Genomic DNA, 18,982 nt, shown 5'->3' with positions numbered 1-18,982 from the left:
TTTTATATATATATATTAACTATATAAAAAAATACAAGTTAATTCTCACATTACCTCTTTCCTCTACTCTACTTCTATCTAATAAAAATCCCTAAAATATAAATAATTTATCCACATTTGCTATTCACTCTTATCCTCTAATTTCTCCATCTCATTACTAAGTATTAATATGAAGTATGTTTTACTAATGAAAATAATTGAAAAAATTATAAAAAAAATTAACAAATAATCTCCTACTTTTTAATTTCATCTAAAACCAAATTACGGCATCGCTCCTAACATATTCATTCAACGACGCTCCCATGACACAATCATATTTCTATACCTTAAGTTTATGCTTAATATTATCGTATTCAATATTTGTATTTTCGTTGTAACACATAAACACTTAGGTAATATCATATTTTGTATGTGTCTAGTGATCACGGTTCACAATGGCTTAAGCCCATATCATCACAACCTAACCAGCGCTGATGCGGCCACGACTCATGACAGCCACGCATAGCAGCCCAGGCACCCTTAAGATACGAGTGACGACTGCATGTGTGAGTGCGTCGATTTCTCAGAGACTGAAACCGTATGTGTGACTGTATGATGACTATGTTTGTGAGATGGAGGGCTGAGACGCGGGCTGTGAGCGAGGAGAGGGTCACGGTGGTGGGGCGTAGGCACAGACTTAAGCCTAGAAGGCAGCGGCAGTGGCAGCACGAGCTCGAGCTAGGTAGAACATGGCGACGTTATGCGCATGAGCCAGACGAGACGCATGCGGGTACCAGCACAACAGGTATGGATATCCAAATTAAAAATGCTGAGCGCACCACCACCTGGCGGCCTAGCCAAACCGCACCGCGCAGCGCGTGCATTGGATGGATCGCGTGCATGGTGGTTGCACCAGAGAAGCGTGCATAGTACGTAGAAGAACAATGTGCATATGCCACCAAAGACTCGTGGAGTCTGCCACAGCATGTGCATAAGCTCAAACAGCGGGTCAGTAGATTGCAGAGTGAATGAGTTATCATAGGCCTATTGATAAAATAGACAACATATGAAATTTATATTAAAATAATAGATAACATATTACGGTATTTGTAAATATAACATGTATATTCTATATTTTATTTATCAAAAATTGGTTTTCGGTCGTGCACTGAAAAAAGATCCGAATGTTTTTTTTTACCTTATATGCCAAATACAATTCACTGTATTCGACACATGAGATAATAAAAATCGACTGCATTTAATATATAAGGTGTCAAATATGATACACAGTACCTATATTATGTGCGGAATACATCCGGAAACTGGTGACGCTGCAGGACCAAGCTCCAGCCAAAGATGGCTCGGCAGCCACCAGATTGAACTCCTTTTTTCTTTTCTTTCTTTTTACTCGGCCAACCATGCACAACGCCAGCTATGCACATGCATCTCACCAAAACCAAACAAAAAAGACACGGATGCACACACACATGCACTCATTTGCCCGGGGTGTATTCGGCACGTTACGTGCTGAAAACAACCGTCTTTATCCTTTTCAGTGTAAGTAACTAGTTTTGGTAAATAAGGTGAATGAAGTGTCGATACACATATTATATTTGTAAATACGACAATTGTGTATCGTATTCAGTATCTCATATGCTAAAAACAACCGGTTCCCTTTTTAGTGCACGTTGTACCTATTTTCGATGAATGAGGTAAATAAGATGCTGAATACGTATACTATATTTATATATAATATATTATCTATTTTTTAATATAAATTCCAAATATTGTCTATTTTATCCATACTGCCGTTATCACGTCATCTGCTTCTGTGCCTATGGCGTAGTGCTAATACCAGTACAATTTCACCTCTGCACTGCACAATGATTTCCGCTCCAATATGACTACCACATCGTGCATCGCCCTTCTATTTTAGCCATGTCAGTTCGGCATCACGAGGACGGAGCATTTGGATAGCCAACGCCAGCGTTCTGGTACGATCGATGCTGACGTTTTTGGCATTCTCGACGCGGGTCCTCGCTCTTCTCTAACTTCTCCTCTACGTAAAAGGACACTACTGATCTGAAAACGATACAGCTTATTATATACTGGCTTTGTTGTGTACGTACTCCTCTCGAACGTTACATACTTGGACGACGGAACAGCTAGAGTAGATAGAGCTAAAGATTGCCCGCAATACGTGGATAGCCAAGTGACTCGCCAGCGTTACGTGATCCTGGATTCCTGACCGGTTTATTTTTTTCCGAGTAGAAAGAGGACACATACTTCACGCAGACCCAACTCGCATCGCTAGTCGTATCGGAACTTTCTTTTTTAGGAGGTAGAAACGCTGATTACCGTGTTCGCGTACTCAACGTCACGAAATTTGTTTGGCCGGCGCAGTTAACTGTAAAGAGTATTAAAAAAAATACCGAAACGTTGAAATTTTGGGGGCCTTTTCACTCCCAGAAACGCGTCCCGGCGTGCCGCGTTCACGTGCGCTCCACAGCAACACCTGACGCGACTGGGCGATGCAGAGCGGCGCCACACGCCTCGGGCATGGTCGGTTGGCCGCATCCGGACCCGCCTCCACGGAGCATTACCGGCGCGCGCCTATAGCTGAGCGGAATCGGCACCAAACGAGCCAGAAAGCCCCTCGCGGCCCAGCGTCTCATGGCCCAGCTCCTCGCCTTGGCGCGCGAACGCAAAGCCGCACCGCGCATCTGCCCGCCGGTCCGAGCCTGCGGCTCCCCGGTGTATCGGTCCCCTGTGTGTTACGTATATCTTCTGATTTTACACGCACAGGCACACACACGGAGAGACAGAGATAGAGAGATCAACAATGCAGGGGGGCCAAACATGTGTAGTACGTTGAGGGAAGCGAGTCAGAGCGAATGCAAAGGCGCTGCATCTTATTGTTCCAAACAACCCACACCAAAAACAACAGCCTCAAGAGTGAACCACTCCTTATTACCCACAAATCCAACACAATACAAGCCAATGTGTGTGGTATGCCACCTCTCACCGGACCGGACTCGCCCCCAAGTTCCAAACCAATTCCAAGCGCTCACAACTCACCACTCACTGCCCATCCACCACCTGCATCACGCGACACGCCTCACGCCCTCGCCCACCCTGGTCTCATTTCTTGGCCTCCGTGGTGAGCCCGAAACCGAACGGGAACAGCGGGTCGTAGTGCGCGTCGCCCACGTTCATCGGCAGCTGCTCCACCGACTTGAACCACGTCCGCGACAGCTTCCCGGTGAACCCGTAGTCGCCGAACAGCACGTCCGCCACGCCCTGGCCCTCCGTGCCGGGCAGCCACGCGGCCACGAACGCGTCGATGTCGCTAATGTACGGCTCCACGACGAGCGGCCTGCCGGAGATGAGGACCACCACGCACTTGGTGGTCTTGCACACCGACTGGATCACGCTCGGCCCGGGCGCAGGGATCGTCAGGTTCAGGTTGTCGCCGGCCGTCTCCGCGTACGGTGTCTCCCCGACCACCACGATCGCGTAGTCGTACTCGTCGCCGAGGACGCTGCTGTCCGGGTTCTCCGAGTAGACCACCTGCGTGCTGGGATCAATGGTGGCTTTGATCCCCGAGAGGATCGTCGTGCCTGTTGCATCGAGCGCAAGTTTTGTTCAGGAATTCATGTTCGAGACATTATGCTACACAGTAGCTGCAAGAAATGGAAAAGGAGACGGCCACTTACCGGCGGTGAGGTTGTTACCGCTCATTCCCTGCCACGTGATTGTCCATCCTCCGCACTGGTCGCCCAAGTTGTCGGCGTGGCTCCCGGCGACGAGGATCTTGCCAGCCTTCTTAGGAAGGGGCAGCAACGGAGTGTACGCGGATTTTCCGTTTTTCAGCAGCACCAGGGATTTCCTGACCGCTTCCCGTGCCAGCTCCCGGTGTTCCTATCGAGGGAAGGAAAATTCGTCAGTAACCATACTCCAGATGTATGCAATGTGCCGACGTGAGAGTAAGAGCATGAGGTGCTCAGGCTGACTTGTTTCCCTAGTTCGCCGGCAAGGCTAGGATCGGGGAAAGGGTTCTCAAATAGACCCATAGTGAACTTGACTCGAAGAATCCGGTAAACAGCGTCGTCGATTCTGCTCATGGGGATGACTTTGTTCTGAACTTGGGTTGTGAGGTCATCGATGAATTCTGTGTATCTGTAAGGAACCATTATCTGCAATGATGCATTTCAGGGCATGGTCAGCAAGGGAAGACAATATTACATTTGTACTGGTAATTCAAACGGATAGCATTCTTCTAGACAATGATAAGCAAGTCGTCATTCCCTCTCATCATGATTTATGAGTACTATCATTATCTAAATCAAAGATACTCTATTTTCCTAAAAGTTTTTTTTTAAAAAGGAATAAGTTGAGTGGACTAATCATAAGGCTTATTTTTTTTACATTTTCTGTAGAAAAATTATTAATGTGCATGATTCACATATCTTATTCTCACCATGTCAATGCCAGCACCAATTCCGGCCTCAATTGAATAAGAATAGTTAGCGTGAGGAGGAGTAGTAATCCGATCAATGCCTTCCCAGTCGGAGATCACAAAACCCTGTTTGCCAAAACAAAAAAAAAACCAATCTGAATTTGTAACTGAAGAAAATATATACATGGAACAATCTTCAGCTTTTGTAATGAGCAACTGACCCTAAACTTGAGCTTGTTCTTGAGAAAATCTGTGACTAGGAAATGGTTTGCGTGCATTTTCACCCCATTCCAGCTAGAGTAAGAGACCATGACAGTGGAGACACCTCGGATAATAGAATTATAGTATGGAGGCATATGGATGCTCAGCAGTCCATGTGTGTTGATGATTGTGTTGTTCTCATTTATTCCCATATATGTTCCACCATCACCGACATAGTGCTTTGCGCATGCAGCAACACTCTTACTGCAGAGTATGGCAGTGACAACAAAGTCAGTTCAACCTTGTAATCAAACACTACTTCCCACTACTAAACAGGAAGGGTAGATCAAAGAGAAGACAATCATGTGCTATTGTCTTCTAGGACGCTAGGTGTACATTACCTTCCAGAAACATATGGCCTTCCAATGGAATTTGCTGGAGCTTCGCCTTGCAAGCCAGAGATGAGTGCAGTCATTGACTGGACAACCTTTGGATCTTCGCTATAGCTTTCGTAGCAGCGTCCCCATCTTGGATCTCTACAAACCTGGGCAATATCATGTAAGACATACAAATGAGTTCCCAAGCATAACAAAAAGGTACATTTGCTAAGGAACTGAAACATCCACAACTCAGCAGGAAGCATTGTCTATTACCGCAATACACGGAGCAAAGACATAAGGAATTCCGGTAGCTCTAACTTCAAGTGCAGTTGCTTGTCCTATTTTCTTAACAAGCTCAGGGTCCCTGGATTAAGACAGCACATCAACATAATAACACAGACCGACAAATTATTCACAGCGTGTCAATCTAGCATATTGAAGGCATATCAGAAGTAGAGGCGGCTTGTACCTGGTAGCTCCAAGCCCAATGTTATGGGGGAAGATAGTAGCTTTGTAGACGTTGTTGTGACCATGCACAGCATCAATACCGTAGATAATCGGAATGCCCAGGCGGGTAGAAAGAGCGCCCTTTTGCATCCCAGTCACCATGGAGGCCCAAGCCTCAGCAGATGCTTGAAGAAAAGGCACGCTGCCTCCACCACTCAGTACACTACCTGCAAAACAGCACAGCAGTGTCAAACACATACTCTCCGGCCCATCACCTTTCGCGTTTCTTGTGTTAGTAACATCAGGCATACCTATGAAGTATTTGGCCAATGCATCCGCTGTGGCGTTTTCCCTCTCAATTTGGGTCATCTGGCCAATCTTTTCAGCAAGAGTCATCCGGCTAAGCAGATCCTTGATGCGAACAGCAACAGGCTGCTTCGGATCCTTGTACTTGAGATACTCTGCTCTCCCCAGCACCACCAAGCAGAACATGAGAACAAATGTGATCTTGTGCAAACTCGCCATCGTGCCAGTGTGCGGAAGTGATCACCACGAACCGCCTATATGTAGACCTAGGAAAAGAGTGTCAAACAGATGAGTTGGCGTTCCATGAAGCTTATCCAACAAGTATGTGCACGTTTCTTGATTGAACAAAACATAAAATTCTAACACTAGACCAGTCTAAGATGCTTCTGTAACCATCATAAAGAAGAAGAATCGACACAAGGGAGCAGATAACTTAAAACCAGGTAGGTTTTCCTCGCTTTCTTTGTCCAAACCGAGTCAAGTTGCTTGAAACCAGCAAGTTTATATGGAAAACAATAAAGCTACCAACCTTGACTGATTGCATTCAGCCGGCGCCCAACAAAGGGATAAAGAAAACACAGAATGCAGTATGAACGGAATACTATAGGCACCACATCATGGACATAAGACTCTTTCAAAAGCTTAGACTATGAATACCTCACAATATACATAAAAGGAGGAACTAACAGCCCGCATGAGCACCACCGCAAACGCGGAAAGCAGATATATTTCCTGCAAGAAAGCACTGCACAGAGGTTCTTCTCCCCTCTACTGGTTACGGTTGCTGCCCGGAAACGGTGAGCATATCTTCAAGTGAACGGAAAGGAAACCCCGATTCCTCTTAAAGACCAGTGATCGATGAACCCCGCACCGACATGAGACTAGGAAGGCAACACAATCAAAAGAAAGCGAAAGAATCCAGGGCCTTTATTTATAGGGTGAACCTCACGCGCTGTCACTAGCGACGGCTAAGCATAAACGAAGAACGACTTCTGCACCTCCACCGCTCAGCTTGCGTTCGCAGAACCACGAGCGGCATCTATCAGTTGAAGCGTCTCTGCACACGGATAAGATCAGCGGCCATCATTAATCGGCTTGACAATTCGCACTAATCAATTCCCAACTGCAATCATCCAGTCGATTTCCCACTGACCACTAGACTAGGATATTTGGATTTTGGAGTACAGCACAGTATACTACAGCGTGTATGCTCCATGCAGGAACGGGATCGTCTTGACTTCAATTATCGCTACAGTAAAGCCGACATAGTATCTAACGGGACTGCTGCAGTATCATCGCTACAGTAGATTTGTTGCAGTATTCCACCATGATTCTGTTCATCTACTCTCAAATCATTGTTACTCCGTGACTTCACCCGTCAAAAATCAGAGGATTTAGATCCTCCACGCAGCCATTCGAATAGTCTCCGTCGGAAACTTCACCGGCCCGGCGGCAGCGGCGAATTGTTTCGTCTCTCCGACAGGGACGTCGGAGCTGAAGATGTAATCATGCGATGGCAGCTTCGGCACGCCAACTCCGTGCTCTCTGTCGCCGGGCTCGCAGGCCGTGGAATGGTAGGACGGGACGGCTTAACCGCTTAACCACTCGGGTAAGTTATGAATAAAATCGGGAGAAATTCGGGCTCGAGAACCAACCACTTAAACACAATAGCACAAGCATCTTTCTTTTTTGGAAAAAAGGAGAGGTTTTTAGCAAGCTGCCATAGGAATAAGGAAGCGTGCACGCGAGCCCGACAAATAATTAATTGGTCGGTTTATCAAAACGATTCTGCGCGTGCAGTGCGCATCCATCCAGGATTTCTTATGCAAGGTTGGCATCAGAGCCCAACGTGGCGAGCTGGTCACTATCCACTAGTCCGCTACTACTGCTAGTCCACAAACGCCGAAGCCATGTACAGCCATGGATGGGTACTACGTTACTGCTGCCATCATCTCACACTAGAGACCAAGATGCCACGGGACAAGGATGGTAGTTCGCAAATCCACATCTACATAGAACGATTTTTCCGTTCTGTGGCCTTCTTGGGAGGAAAGGCCGGTAGCTACTGGCAAGGCACTAGAATGCACTGCATCAGTGATGGAGAGGGAGAGCGGGAGGAAGAAGACGACGATAACTGAATAACCAACCAAGCAATGGAAGAGGGGAGGCTCACCACTTACCAGCAGGCGGAATGCCGCCAGAGTCCGGGAGAGCTCCGCTGCGCTGCGCTGCGCGGAGAGCAGCAGCCACAGCTAGCGCACGGGGAAGCTGGCAGCTCGGCGGGGCAGAGGAAGGCTGGCAACGAGTGCAGAGGCTTTAATGCGCTCGTCCTCACTCCCTTTACCCGCAGCTCTTTTTTTCCTCGCCGGGACCGGGGAATCTACAGCGACGAAAGGCCGGAGACTGTAAATTTGACCGTGCGATGTCGGGCTGCGGGGACCAACTCCGAACTTACTAAGACAACCCTACCTGTTTCACTGACTGATGGGCTCCCAAGCCAGTTGTTCCTTTCCGGGCCCACATGTAAGTGATACGACGTGGGAAACGGGAGGTAGTCATGCACTGTATCCCCTCTGTTTTTTATTTTCCGGATGAGCGTGTGATCTGAGCTACCGACTCGTGAGTCGTGACACCAACCCTTTTGTTTTCTTTCTCCGGCACACGTCTTCCTACTTTCCTAGTGCGAAGCGTACCCATAAACTACTACTACGGCTCTGCTCGCCCTGGAAAATCTGCTTGCACGCCAATCAGGTTAGCGATCCAGCTAATGCGGTACGGTGCGTGGATTAACAAGTGGTTAGCGCCCAGAGAGAGACGTTGGGACGTTGCCGGTGTCGGGTAATTGTTGTATTTAGTCCACATTGGATATTGATGGTGGAGAGTATAATATAAAATATAAAATGTCTTTCACCAAACAGGTTAGCTTTTTAATTTGAGTTGCCTCAGTATCTTAATAGTGACTCTAGTTGGAGCTATACCTATAGCAATTCTATTGAGACAAGACTAGGGATGTCAGCTCGTGAGTATAATAAGCTGAATATTGAACGGTTTCTAATATTTTGGGTTAAGTTGACTTAGACCTTTAGTCGTGGTTTCGATTAGGTCTATATGTATAGCAGAGGCTGTTTAAATCTAAGCGACGGTCTGATTAGTAGGCTACATATATCTAACTGTTTTTGGGCGTGTTGATGCTGAGAGTTCGTAGCATATTTCTAGTCCATCTCATATGGCTCATGGACCGTCGATTTAAACTAGCTGGTGCATATAACTTTATAGCATCATTCTAAATAGTATATTTTACCCGGGCTCCTAGAAATTCCCACGTCGATCCCCTAAGTGCTGGACAGGAGCTAGTTTGTTGCTAATCAATACGTGATATATCTTCTAGACTTTTGACTAATATCTGCGATTACTAAACTGGACGGGTAGGCTGCTAGCTGTGTTCGGCTCCTGTGTTAGGTGTGAAAAATGAATAAGTATCTAAATTATCTTATAATTATATATGTTAAAATACGAATATAGATATCAGTATATGTATTTATTTCTGAAACGAATACTAAAATGGATGTATTCGAATTCGTTTTTGAGATTTTGATTTAAATATGGATATCCGAATTGCTTTGAATTCGGATGGATATCCGAATTGCTTTGAATTCGGATGTAGAAATGGATAATATCTGTTCCGCCAACAGAGAACTAAATTTCGCTAAAATTTTATAAAATTTATATATTCCGGCCCGATCAAATTTGACCAAAATTTTTAATTTCTGACATGAATTCCGAACAAAATTTCGGTAATTCCAAATGTGAATGATTTTTTTGCACACCAGAATAAAAATTATTGCCGTTAAAGGTATAGGATATTTGCATACAACCCGATCGAGTAGATATCTGAATACAGATTCGGATTCGCATTCAAGGATATTCATATTTGTATTTTTATTCATATTCATATTAAAATATAGATAGCAATGTAAAAAGTAGACTATTCGATCCGTATCCGATCAATTTCTACTCTGCTTCAGGAGCGCTGAATATTATTTCGACTGGCACTGAAACACTCGTTCTTCTTCTCATTTGTGTATCCTTATCTCTCCAGCGAGGTGTCACACCTAATTCTTCCCAAAAAAAATCTTCATCTCTCTCACCGTCCTTGCAATCACCATGACCTCACCACCCCTGGCGTCATCCCATCTTGCCCCCTTTACACCACTCTGTTGTCGAACTAATTGTCCTCGTTGTGCAGTGCAGCACCTCTGTGCCGCCATCATCACCAACCTCGCCATCCCATAGCGTCCTGTGTGGTGCGCACGTCCAGCAATTCGTGATGGCACCACTCCGACGCCATGTCGCCATGTCCTTGATGCGCTCCCTGGCAGCCTATAAACTAAGGCCGAACCCCCGTTCTCCCTCATCCACGCCCCGAGCTTTCTACCTCCCTCACCACCACTTCACTCGAGCACAACTCGTTGCCACCAGAGCACCACCGTCGTCGGTGGGCACCGATCCCTCCTCCATCTCTCTTCCCCAATCGAGAAGCCCCAAAATCCCCAAAATCCGCCCTCATACCTTAGTCACACTGTGAGCCACCTCCTCCATAGTGTAGATTGAGTCGTTGCCACTCCATTTTGCTGGTCGCCCAGGACACCGTCACCCCGGCTCACCGTCAGCTGCCACTGTCTCCATCTTCTTCCTCCTCTCTGTTCTTCTCTCTCCCTTCCTCTCAATCTGTTCTGAGCCACAGAACCAACGCTCCTCTCCTTATCACTTGAGCCGAGCCAAAAACTGAGCCGAGCTGCCCTATTTATTGAGCCAAGCCACCTTCTAAAGCCACCGAGCTGAGCCACTCAAGCCGAGACGTGATCCAAAACCTGAGCCGAGCCACTTGAGTGAGCTGAGCCAAAATTTACCCCGTTCTGAGCCACATCACTTGAGCCAAGCCAAGCCAAGCCTAGAGCTCAGCTGAGCTAAGGAATATTCCTTTTTCTGATTTAATCTCCTGCAAAACTTTCGAAGCCCGTTTCTCCTCCATCCTAACTCTGTTTTCAACAATTCTTCTAATCTTCATCTTAATTCGAGATCTATCGAACCATGTCAATTTCATAATTTTTGTAATCTATTTTTTATTGTTTGATTGATTGTGTTCGCTTTTATCATTGTTTGCATACGTTAGAGGAAGGAGTGTTTGAGGATCCAGAGGACTCGGAGTTTGAAGAAGGAGTGGGAGAGGACTTCAACGAAGGCAAGTCTTACACCATTGATCATATTGTACCCATATTTTCAAATACAACTAGTAGAGCCTTGTTTTAAACTATAGTCATATACATGCTTAAGTTATTAACTCTATTTTAAAATGTTAAGATAATTATGACCTAGCTTGTTAAAACCATATCTTGTTATTGATTACCTTTATTCCGTTGAAACCCTAGAAGGTCCCTAATATTAACAATATTGATTGGCTAGATGATTGCTTGCTTACTAGCATAATTAGAACTACTCTGCTTAAACAAAAGAATCAACATAATAATATGAATCATGCTTTTTGAAATGTGTAAAATGTGTGTGCGCTTGGTGGTGTGTGTGGGTGAGTTAATAAGAAAACCCCAAAGATAATTTGACAGGGGTGAGTAAGGTGCCTCACATGGGGTGGGACTACCTTGAGAGCAAGGTTCATCTACAGTGTGTTCTTGCTGGGAGACACTCACCTCTGTTGTATAAGGATCGGTTTATTTTGACATCTCACCTAGCGACCATCGTGCAACCACATATCTTGAATGGGTGGCAGGACTTGGCCTCATACCTCACTAGCATTAACTCGTACCCACCCAGGAGGTAGGGGTTGCAGCGGGAACCAGGAGAAGACTCGAGTTGTGCACAGTCTGAGGTCTGGCTGGTGCTATATTGATGGCCGTGTTCGAGCCATGCTTTATTTGTGATCTATGCTTTAGTCCCCTGGTGGTCCCGTGGGTGATTATCGTAGCAGTGTTGGTAAGTATGGACCTCGTTATGCCAGTTCCAGCTACGATGGTGGTGCAGGCCTATGCATATCATGTGGGTAAAACTATACAATCTCTGCAGAGTGTAAATCTATTCGGATAGCCATGCCCACAGTCAATGGTGACGCTACGGTGTGGTCTTGATGATTAGCTCTATGGTGCGAGTATCCCTTGACGTGTGAGTGGACAGTGTGCCCGTGTTTTAGAAATATAGGCCTCGAGCCTTCAATTGGCAGGGACAGGGTATCCACCAACTATACAACTTAAGAACTGGTAGAACGGATTGCGTCTCCCCAGGACCAACAACCCCACAATGTCAAACTCAACTATGATTTTCTCAACTGCTTTGAAAAGATCTTTGCAAATTAAACCCTTGCATGCAAAACTAGCGTTCCGTAAAACCTAAAGACTCTATAGCATTTCCTTATTCTACCCCTATGCATCTACTTATTCCCCATAAGCTAGAACTTGCTGAGTACCTTATGTGCTCACTATTGTTATATTTGGATTCAGATGAAGAATCAGAAGCTGACTTCGTTGAAGTTGAAGGTGAAGAGTAGAAAGTTAGGTTTCGTCCGCACTCAAGTTGCTTGTAGGGCTTTGACCGTTTTTGCGTTGTTTCTATCGTGTTGTGAGACTCTATTTATTTAAGTCTATAGGCGTTGTTGTAATAAATTGTGTGTTGTACTCTAATATCGTACTTTAATTGATGTATGACTATGCTGTCTATTTCTATTAAAAATACATGTGTACCAGCTACTGATCTAGTAACTGGTATAAGTTGCATAAAGTGTGGGATCCGACACGAGGCATGTACGAAGATGCCTACAACTATTTCTAAATCTGATTTGAAATCCTAGTCACGCAATCTCAAAAATGCCAAAGGATATGATTTTCCTGCTCCTTGAAAAGGAATCACAGTAGCAAAACCGCAGGTTTTAGGTCCTGTTTGTTTCTCTCCTAGATTCTGAATTATGGATTGTGGACTGTAGAAGCTCATCTTAAGAAGATTATAAATTGTACTATAATCCAAACATATATTTACAGAATTTATTTCTAAAATCTGACCGTTTATTTGCGAAATACACGTTTTAGAGTCGAGAATCTAGAACAAACAAATAGCACCTCAGTAGTATGGATCAGAGGCGCAGCCGCAGAAGAAGAATGGATTAGTAGACCAGGCGACCAGCAACCCGTAGATGCCTAATCTAGATGGCAGACGCAACTTGGGACAATAATACTAGTAACAACCTATGACAACACGTGTCCGCTGGCCCTCCCTGACGCATACACTCACCTTATCTACATCCGTCCCATGTATAGGTCACGTAAAAAGTTAAAAACCGGACATGAGATCCAGATTGGTGACAGATCCAGATCACGATCTGACAGTCGAAACAGTAGCTAGACTAGTGTAGTAGTGTGTTTCGCCACGTTGTGATCACAAGAAAACGAGACGTTTAGGTACAAGGACTGTCACGGTAGTGACCTTTTTCCACACTTCCCAGTAAAAAAACTACTACAAAACGTGCTAGTACCCTAAAAAAAAGCGTTGCCACTTGCAGTAGAAAGCACAAATGGACGACGATGAAATGGAACAAGGGATATGAACCGTGAAGGATTAGAAAAAAATATCAGATATCCTATTTATTAAGTAAAAGATACGAGTGTAATATTTATTAGTCTTAAAGATATCCTATGAACCTGATAAATATGATGGATTACTTAAAAAATATAAAATCATTTGATATCCTATGCAACCTCTACCTTGAACGTAGGTCCGCCACTGGATATGAACATGGGCACTTACAGGGCGTGACACGGTGACAGTGCCAGTGCGCTTGTTAGGTGAAGTAAGAGCCGCAAGTGCCGCGTAGGCCCGATCCAACTAGGCTAGCCTGTAATGCAGAGCAAGTGATGGTAAATAGAGCACCTGGGTTTCAATTTTGTTTTATATACTTTTCACCAGCGAAAAGACTGGAATTTGTAAAATTTTATCAAAATTTCGGTTATTTTTTGTCCTCTAATACGTTGGTCCTACATATAAGTGAAAGAAAATTCTAAAATTAAAAAATTCTACAAAATTCGTGAAATTTTACTGAAATTTAACAAAATTTTAATCCCTACAGAGCACCCAGCAGCAATGACTGGTCCTGTTTCTCTCCACACCGTACCTGTAGAGTAACATGAGATTTTTACTCGGCCAGCTGATCGGGAGGGCCGACTGTCGGAGGGTGAACTCCTGTCGCAGGGATCCCGAGAGACCCCTTTTTAGAGATTCGGCCGGGGGGATGATCCTGGAAAAGCTTGTTTGGGAAATAAGCGGGAACGGAAACAAATGCGATGGCTGGTGAGAGATGATCGCCCTAATGCGAGAAAAATGGGTGCACCGGGGTTTAGACAGGTTCGGGCCGCACGGAGGCGTAACACCCTACTCCTGTGTGAGCGCTATATTTATCCTTGAAGGGAATTCTTCAAGGATGTATCTGGTTCCAAGGGGAGAGCCGTTTACAAAGAGCTTGAGGCTCTCGTGTTCTAGCTTGGCTTGAGCTGGTTCGAGCGTCTGCGTCCTCTTCTTCACACACTTCCGGTCCTTCTTTTACGTGTTCTCTATCCTTTCCTTTTATAGGCGCGTCGATCTCAACATATCCTGAATGGGAAAGAGGGGATGCGAATGCCAAGGTGCCACGGAGAAAGGCGTAATCATTTCGTCTTGGCGAAGTGACAGGAGCGGTGGAGAAAGGCGGCGCGCATTCGACCACCCGCCACTGTGGAAGCCCTCGGGCGCCATAAAGGGGGCCCGCCGGGCAGCCTCAGAGATGACCGGTGCGTCCACCCTGTCTTGTTCTTCCGCCATGGCAGGGTGGCAGACGGAGCGCTTCGATCTTGGCAGCGTTATCCCGAGGCACCCGGATGAAACGTGACGGGACCCGTGCATTTAATGGACCCACGCCCCCCCTGCCATTGCATGGCAGGGTCTGACACTGGGGCGTGGGCAGCTGAGAATGTCAGGATGTCGGGATGTCAGGCCGCGCGTGCCTATTAAATGCGGCATTGGGCCTTTGACTGGATGACACCCTGACGACGGGACCCTTCGGGTCGTCGAATGATCTTGCGCGAACCTTCGGGGAACCGAGTCCTCGGGGGCTGCCACGTGCAGCCCCGAGCACTCTCTCCCGAGCACTTCGGTGGGACCTTCAGGGCACCGAGTCCTCGGGGGCTGCCACGTGCAGCCCCGAGCACTCTCTCCCGAGCACTTCGGTGGGACCTTCGGGGCACCGAGTCCTCGGGGGCTGCCACGTGCAGCCCCGAGCACTCTCTCCCGAGCACTTCGGTGGGACCTTCGGGGCACCGAGTCCTCGGGGGCTGCCACGTGCAGCCCCGAGCACTCTCTCTCGAGCACTTCGGTGGGACCTTCGGGGCACCGAGTCCTCGGGGGCTGCCACGTGCAGCCCCGAGCACTCTCTCCCGAGCACTTCGGTGGGACCTTCGGGGCACCGAGTCCTCGGGGGCTGCCACGTGCAGCCCCGAGCACTCTCTCCCGAGCACTTCCTTCTTGGTATTTGGGCTCTGCGGATCATCGGGGAACTAGGGTGCTCGGGAACCAGAGGCGGCGGCCCCGAGCACCTTCTCCCGGGACTTAGCTTCTTCTTACCTTGCAGGGTGGTGACATGTGGCGGATGGCCGGCCTGGTCTCGGGACCTAGGGACCCCTGGTTCTGAATACATCGACACCGACCAAATCTGTTTTGGCTATGGGAAGCTTTAGAGTTGTGTGCGATCGGATCAGGGGGACCGGGGGCGCACCTCAATTTATAGCTAGATCTTAAACGCGGAGGGATTATGCTACATATGATGCTGCCCCTTCGGCCATGTCCCCTCTGCGATCGGATGCATGCATGCATAGTGCGTGCAGCTGCAGTTGTTGTTGTTTGAGCTTTAGGGTTTGATTGATTGCTCATATGTTTTAGCTTGGTCCGTATCTGAGCACGGCCAATCTTGACATCTCAAACTGGATATCATTTCATAGAAATCAAAAGAGGAACAAATCTGAGCCAAAAGTAAAGAGAAAAAAGCTTTTGCTCTGAAGTGCATGATAGCATCCTCCAGAACATTGCCCATCAGGCTGTTCTGAAATGATCTTGATTTCAACAAATAAGAGGAATATGACCCAACAGGCTGTTCTGAAATGAATTTTTACAATTTGGTGATGACAGGAAAATGCTACATGGAAAGAAACATACCTATGGAGTAATTTTTTCCCTGTCTCTTAGATCGATTCATTGCTTCTACCATGCCCACTGCAAGTAGTAAAAATAAAGTTGTGAGTGCCTAGCAAGAAATCCAGGATTCGGAGATCATGGATAGGAAGTTGTAAAAATATCTAATTTTCCTTTTCAGCCAAATCAATTGCACATTATGGTTCTTGGTTTTCATAAATATTTGTATGTTTATCTCAGATTCAAAGAGCTCTAATGTAGATTCCTTCTCCTCATCAGTTAGTTCTTCCATAGCATCCACGGTATCAATACACTTTTCAGTGGAGAAATCATCTTCGTGCCTTTTCTTATCATTTAGAGCTTCCAAAGTTTTTTTTTCTGTTTTTTTTCTTTTTGTAATTCAAGTAATCTTCAAGAGTAGTGGCAACTTGACTTTTCTTGTGCTTTTTCCCGCTATCAACTTCTTGTTGTCCTAAATTCAGATTGGATGGTGCGGATTGAGCTTCACTAGGGTCAGTATGTGCACTACTTCTTTTAGCAGGATGATTCACTTGCTGAGTTGATGTAAAATTCAAATCCGTAGCAACACTTCCTATTCCAAAGAAAGCCATTGAAACTCAGATTAGATCATTTTGGAAGAACCATAAAATTGATTTGATAGACAAATAAGGAAGTAAGCTATGCAAGTAGAATAATTTTACCTTCATATAGAGATGCCAAGTAATTAAAGAGAGGAAAAGGCTTTTGGCGGAACTTTCGCACTTTGGGATGATCCTATGCAACATAACAATGTAATTATTACCAAAAAAATTACAAGACTACAATTTCTAGAGAGAGTAAATGTCTTACCTTAATAATTTTACCCCCGCTTTTTGGTTCAGTAATTATCATGCCCATAGAATCATCCTAACCCGCACCACTCTGTTTCTTTGCATCCCTTATTGATTTATAACCTGCTTTAAATTCCTTTTCCTTTTCTTATAGTTGTTGCTTTGTGAAATGTGCTATAGGGAACCTCTCATTGAACTTGATGATTATACTCCTCTAACCCTCTGATACCCAACCATTTTGCCCTTTAAACTTTGGGTTGTTGTTATGGTCATGTAATATATCAAAAAGACATTTCTCATATGTGGAGTTACAAGCAGCCCTTGAGACTTCTTTTGACATATCAATTCTATGAAAAGAATGTCCAACATTAAAAAAAAAGATGCTTAATATAAAGGAACAAGGTCACATCTGATAGAAAAGTAATAGCGTTTGCAACAACAAAGTATAATGATGTCTCTTACATATCAAATCATAAGCAAACTAGTGAGTACTACTACTATAAGCATCCAGCACACAAAGTGGAGCTACCATACTACTTTACAAGACATAATGTTGAACTAATTATTGTAGGTAGTCTACATCTGTAGTGCGATATGATCTCTTAGAGTACTTCCATCACTTACTCATTTGGGTAGTTGTCATCGCCCTCCGGAACATCAACATATTTGGCTGGTGAGATATAAGTTGGTTGGTCATCTAGCCACCCTTCTTGACCGTTTTGCCCTCTAATTATATTGTGAAATGTAACAGCTGTAGTTGGAATCTTAATATGAGACTCTATGGGATAGAATGTGCCTACTTTTAGAATCAGAAACTGCTTCTTTAGAACACCAATGGCCCTCTCTATGTGGTTGTGAGGCATTGTATGACGATGGTTGAACAATTCTTTGTAGTTAGTATAACCACTTTGAGATGAACGGCGCCTCCTGAACTCACTGAGGTGGTATTGAACTCCTCTATATGGTGCAATAAAGGATGGTGTGTTTGCGTACCCACCATCTACAAGATAGAATTTCCCCTCTGGCACATGAAATCCCTTGCTAAGAGCAGATCTAAGGACCCATGCATCTGATGCAGACCCTTCCCATCCACATGAAATGAATGTGAAGTTAAGATCAAAGTTGCAAGCTAACATAACATTTTGAGACCGAGTTCCTTTCCTATTCCTGTAGGGAGGGGCCTTGTCTTCTGCAATGGTGATAGGTATATGTGTCCCATCGATGGCAGCAATGACATTCTACATGCAAGGAAAGAAATTAAGGACTTGACATTCAAGGAAAGAAAAGCTTGGGGAAATGTATGTGTTTAGTGTATAAGGCTCACCTGAAAAAAGGCATAAAATGAGAATCTGTTGCAATTTACGTATGAGTTTGGATTGAACTTGGGAGCTTCAAAAATTTATGAGTCAGGGCAGGAATTATATCAAAAACTTATGTTATTTTTTTATGGATTGTTTTCCCGCTGTGTTGAAAAGCTTTTTGTAGCCTCTGATTGCTAGCATTGTGTGAGAGCATGGACATGAACATAAACATCCCAAGCTGCTACTCAACATCAACACCTCATATGTCATGTAACAAATTCTTCCTTTTAAGAAAATTTGACGTGTCTCTAAATATCTCTGGCTCCATGCGAAACTCAACTCTACATCAAATCGCATGCCCTTCTAGGATTTCCTTAACCCTTTTAGCACCAGGAAGAGAGGACGTGTGGACAAGCCTTATCTCTTCTTGTAGGCATGAAAGTAAAGCAGGAACAAGTACAAGGAATAACTCATCGTCGTCTTCCTCCTCCTCTAACATGAATCGCCTAACTTGCTCCTCCCAAGAACCCATTATCTAGTGTACATATATAGATCATATCGTTAATTAGAATAATAAGCTAAATATTTATCATACAATAAATAATAGAATATCGACCTAATAACTTGCTCCTCCCAAGAACCCATTATCTAGTAAAATGATAAGAAAATAATAAAAGTTTCAATCCATTCACCATCAAATGAATTGTCCAGCACAAAAGACACAAACATTATTCAAAAATCAGGACTGTTGTATTACATATGCACACAACTCTTCATCAATTTCAGTTGTATGTGCCTAGTGCTCGACAATCTACTTATTTGTTGATCTTTTGAATTAGCCAAGAGAAAAGAAACAGCAAGAAC

The 18,982-nt window shown here is 45.0% G+C and overlaps 2 protein-coding genes across 2 annotated transcripts; one reads left to right on the top strand and one right to left on the bottom strand.

Annotated features, from left to right (window-relative positions):
- Positions 1-2,864: 2,864 nt before the first annotated feature.
- LOC133913310 (uncharacterized) lies at positions 2,865-6,704 on the bottom strand. Its single transcript, XM_062356433.1, has 10 exons — positions 6,430-6,704; positions 5,778-6,038; positions 5,489-5,693; positions 5,293-5,383; positions 5,041-5,183; positions 4,660-4,903; positions 4,460-4,564; positions 3,993-4,175; positions 3,696-3,900; positions 2,865-3,599 (listed from the first exon to the last, which is right to left on the bottom strand). The coding sequence occupies exons 2-10, from the start codon at positions 5,989-5,991 to the stop codon at positions 3,121-3,123; spliced, it is 1,869 nt and encodes a 622-aa protein (XP_062212417.1). The 5' UTR covers positions 5,992-6,038; positions 6,430-6,704; the 3' UTR covers positions 2,865-3,120.
- A 9,357-nt stretch (positions 6,705-16,061) lies between these two features.
- LOC133910769 (uncharacterized) lies at positions 16,062-18,657 on the top strand. Its single transcript, XM_062353044.1, has 4 exons — positions 16,062-16,074; positions 16,228-16,355; positions 16,470-16,477; positions 18,486-18,657. Exons 1-4 carry the CDS (start codon positions 16,062-16,064, stop codon positions 18,655-18,657), a joined length of 321 nt encoding a protein of 106 aa, XP_062209028.1.
- The last annotated feature ends 325 nt before the right edge of the window (positions 18,658-18,982 follow it).

This window comes from Phragmites australis, chromosome 3, assembly GCF_958298935.1.
Source record: "Phragmites australis chromosome 3, lpPhrAust1.1, whole genome shotgun sequence".
In the NCBI taxonomy this organism is placed as follows: domain Eukaryota; kingdom Viridiplantae; phylum Streptophyta; class Magnoliopsida; order Poales; family Poaceae; genus Phragmites; species Phragmites australis.
The sequence above is the reverse complement of the archived record's forward strand: the minus strand, read 5'-3'. Positions and strand labels throughout refer to the sequence as shown.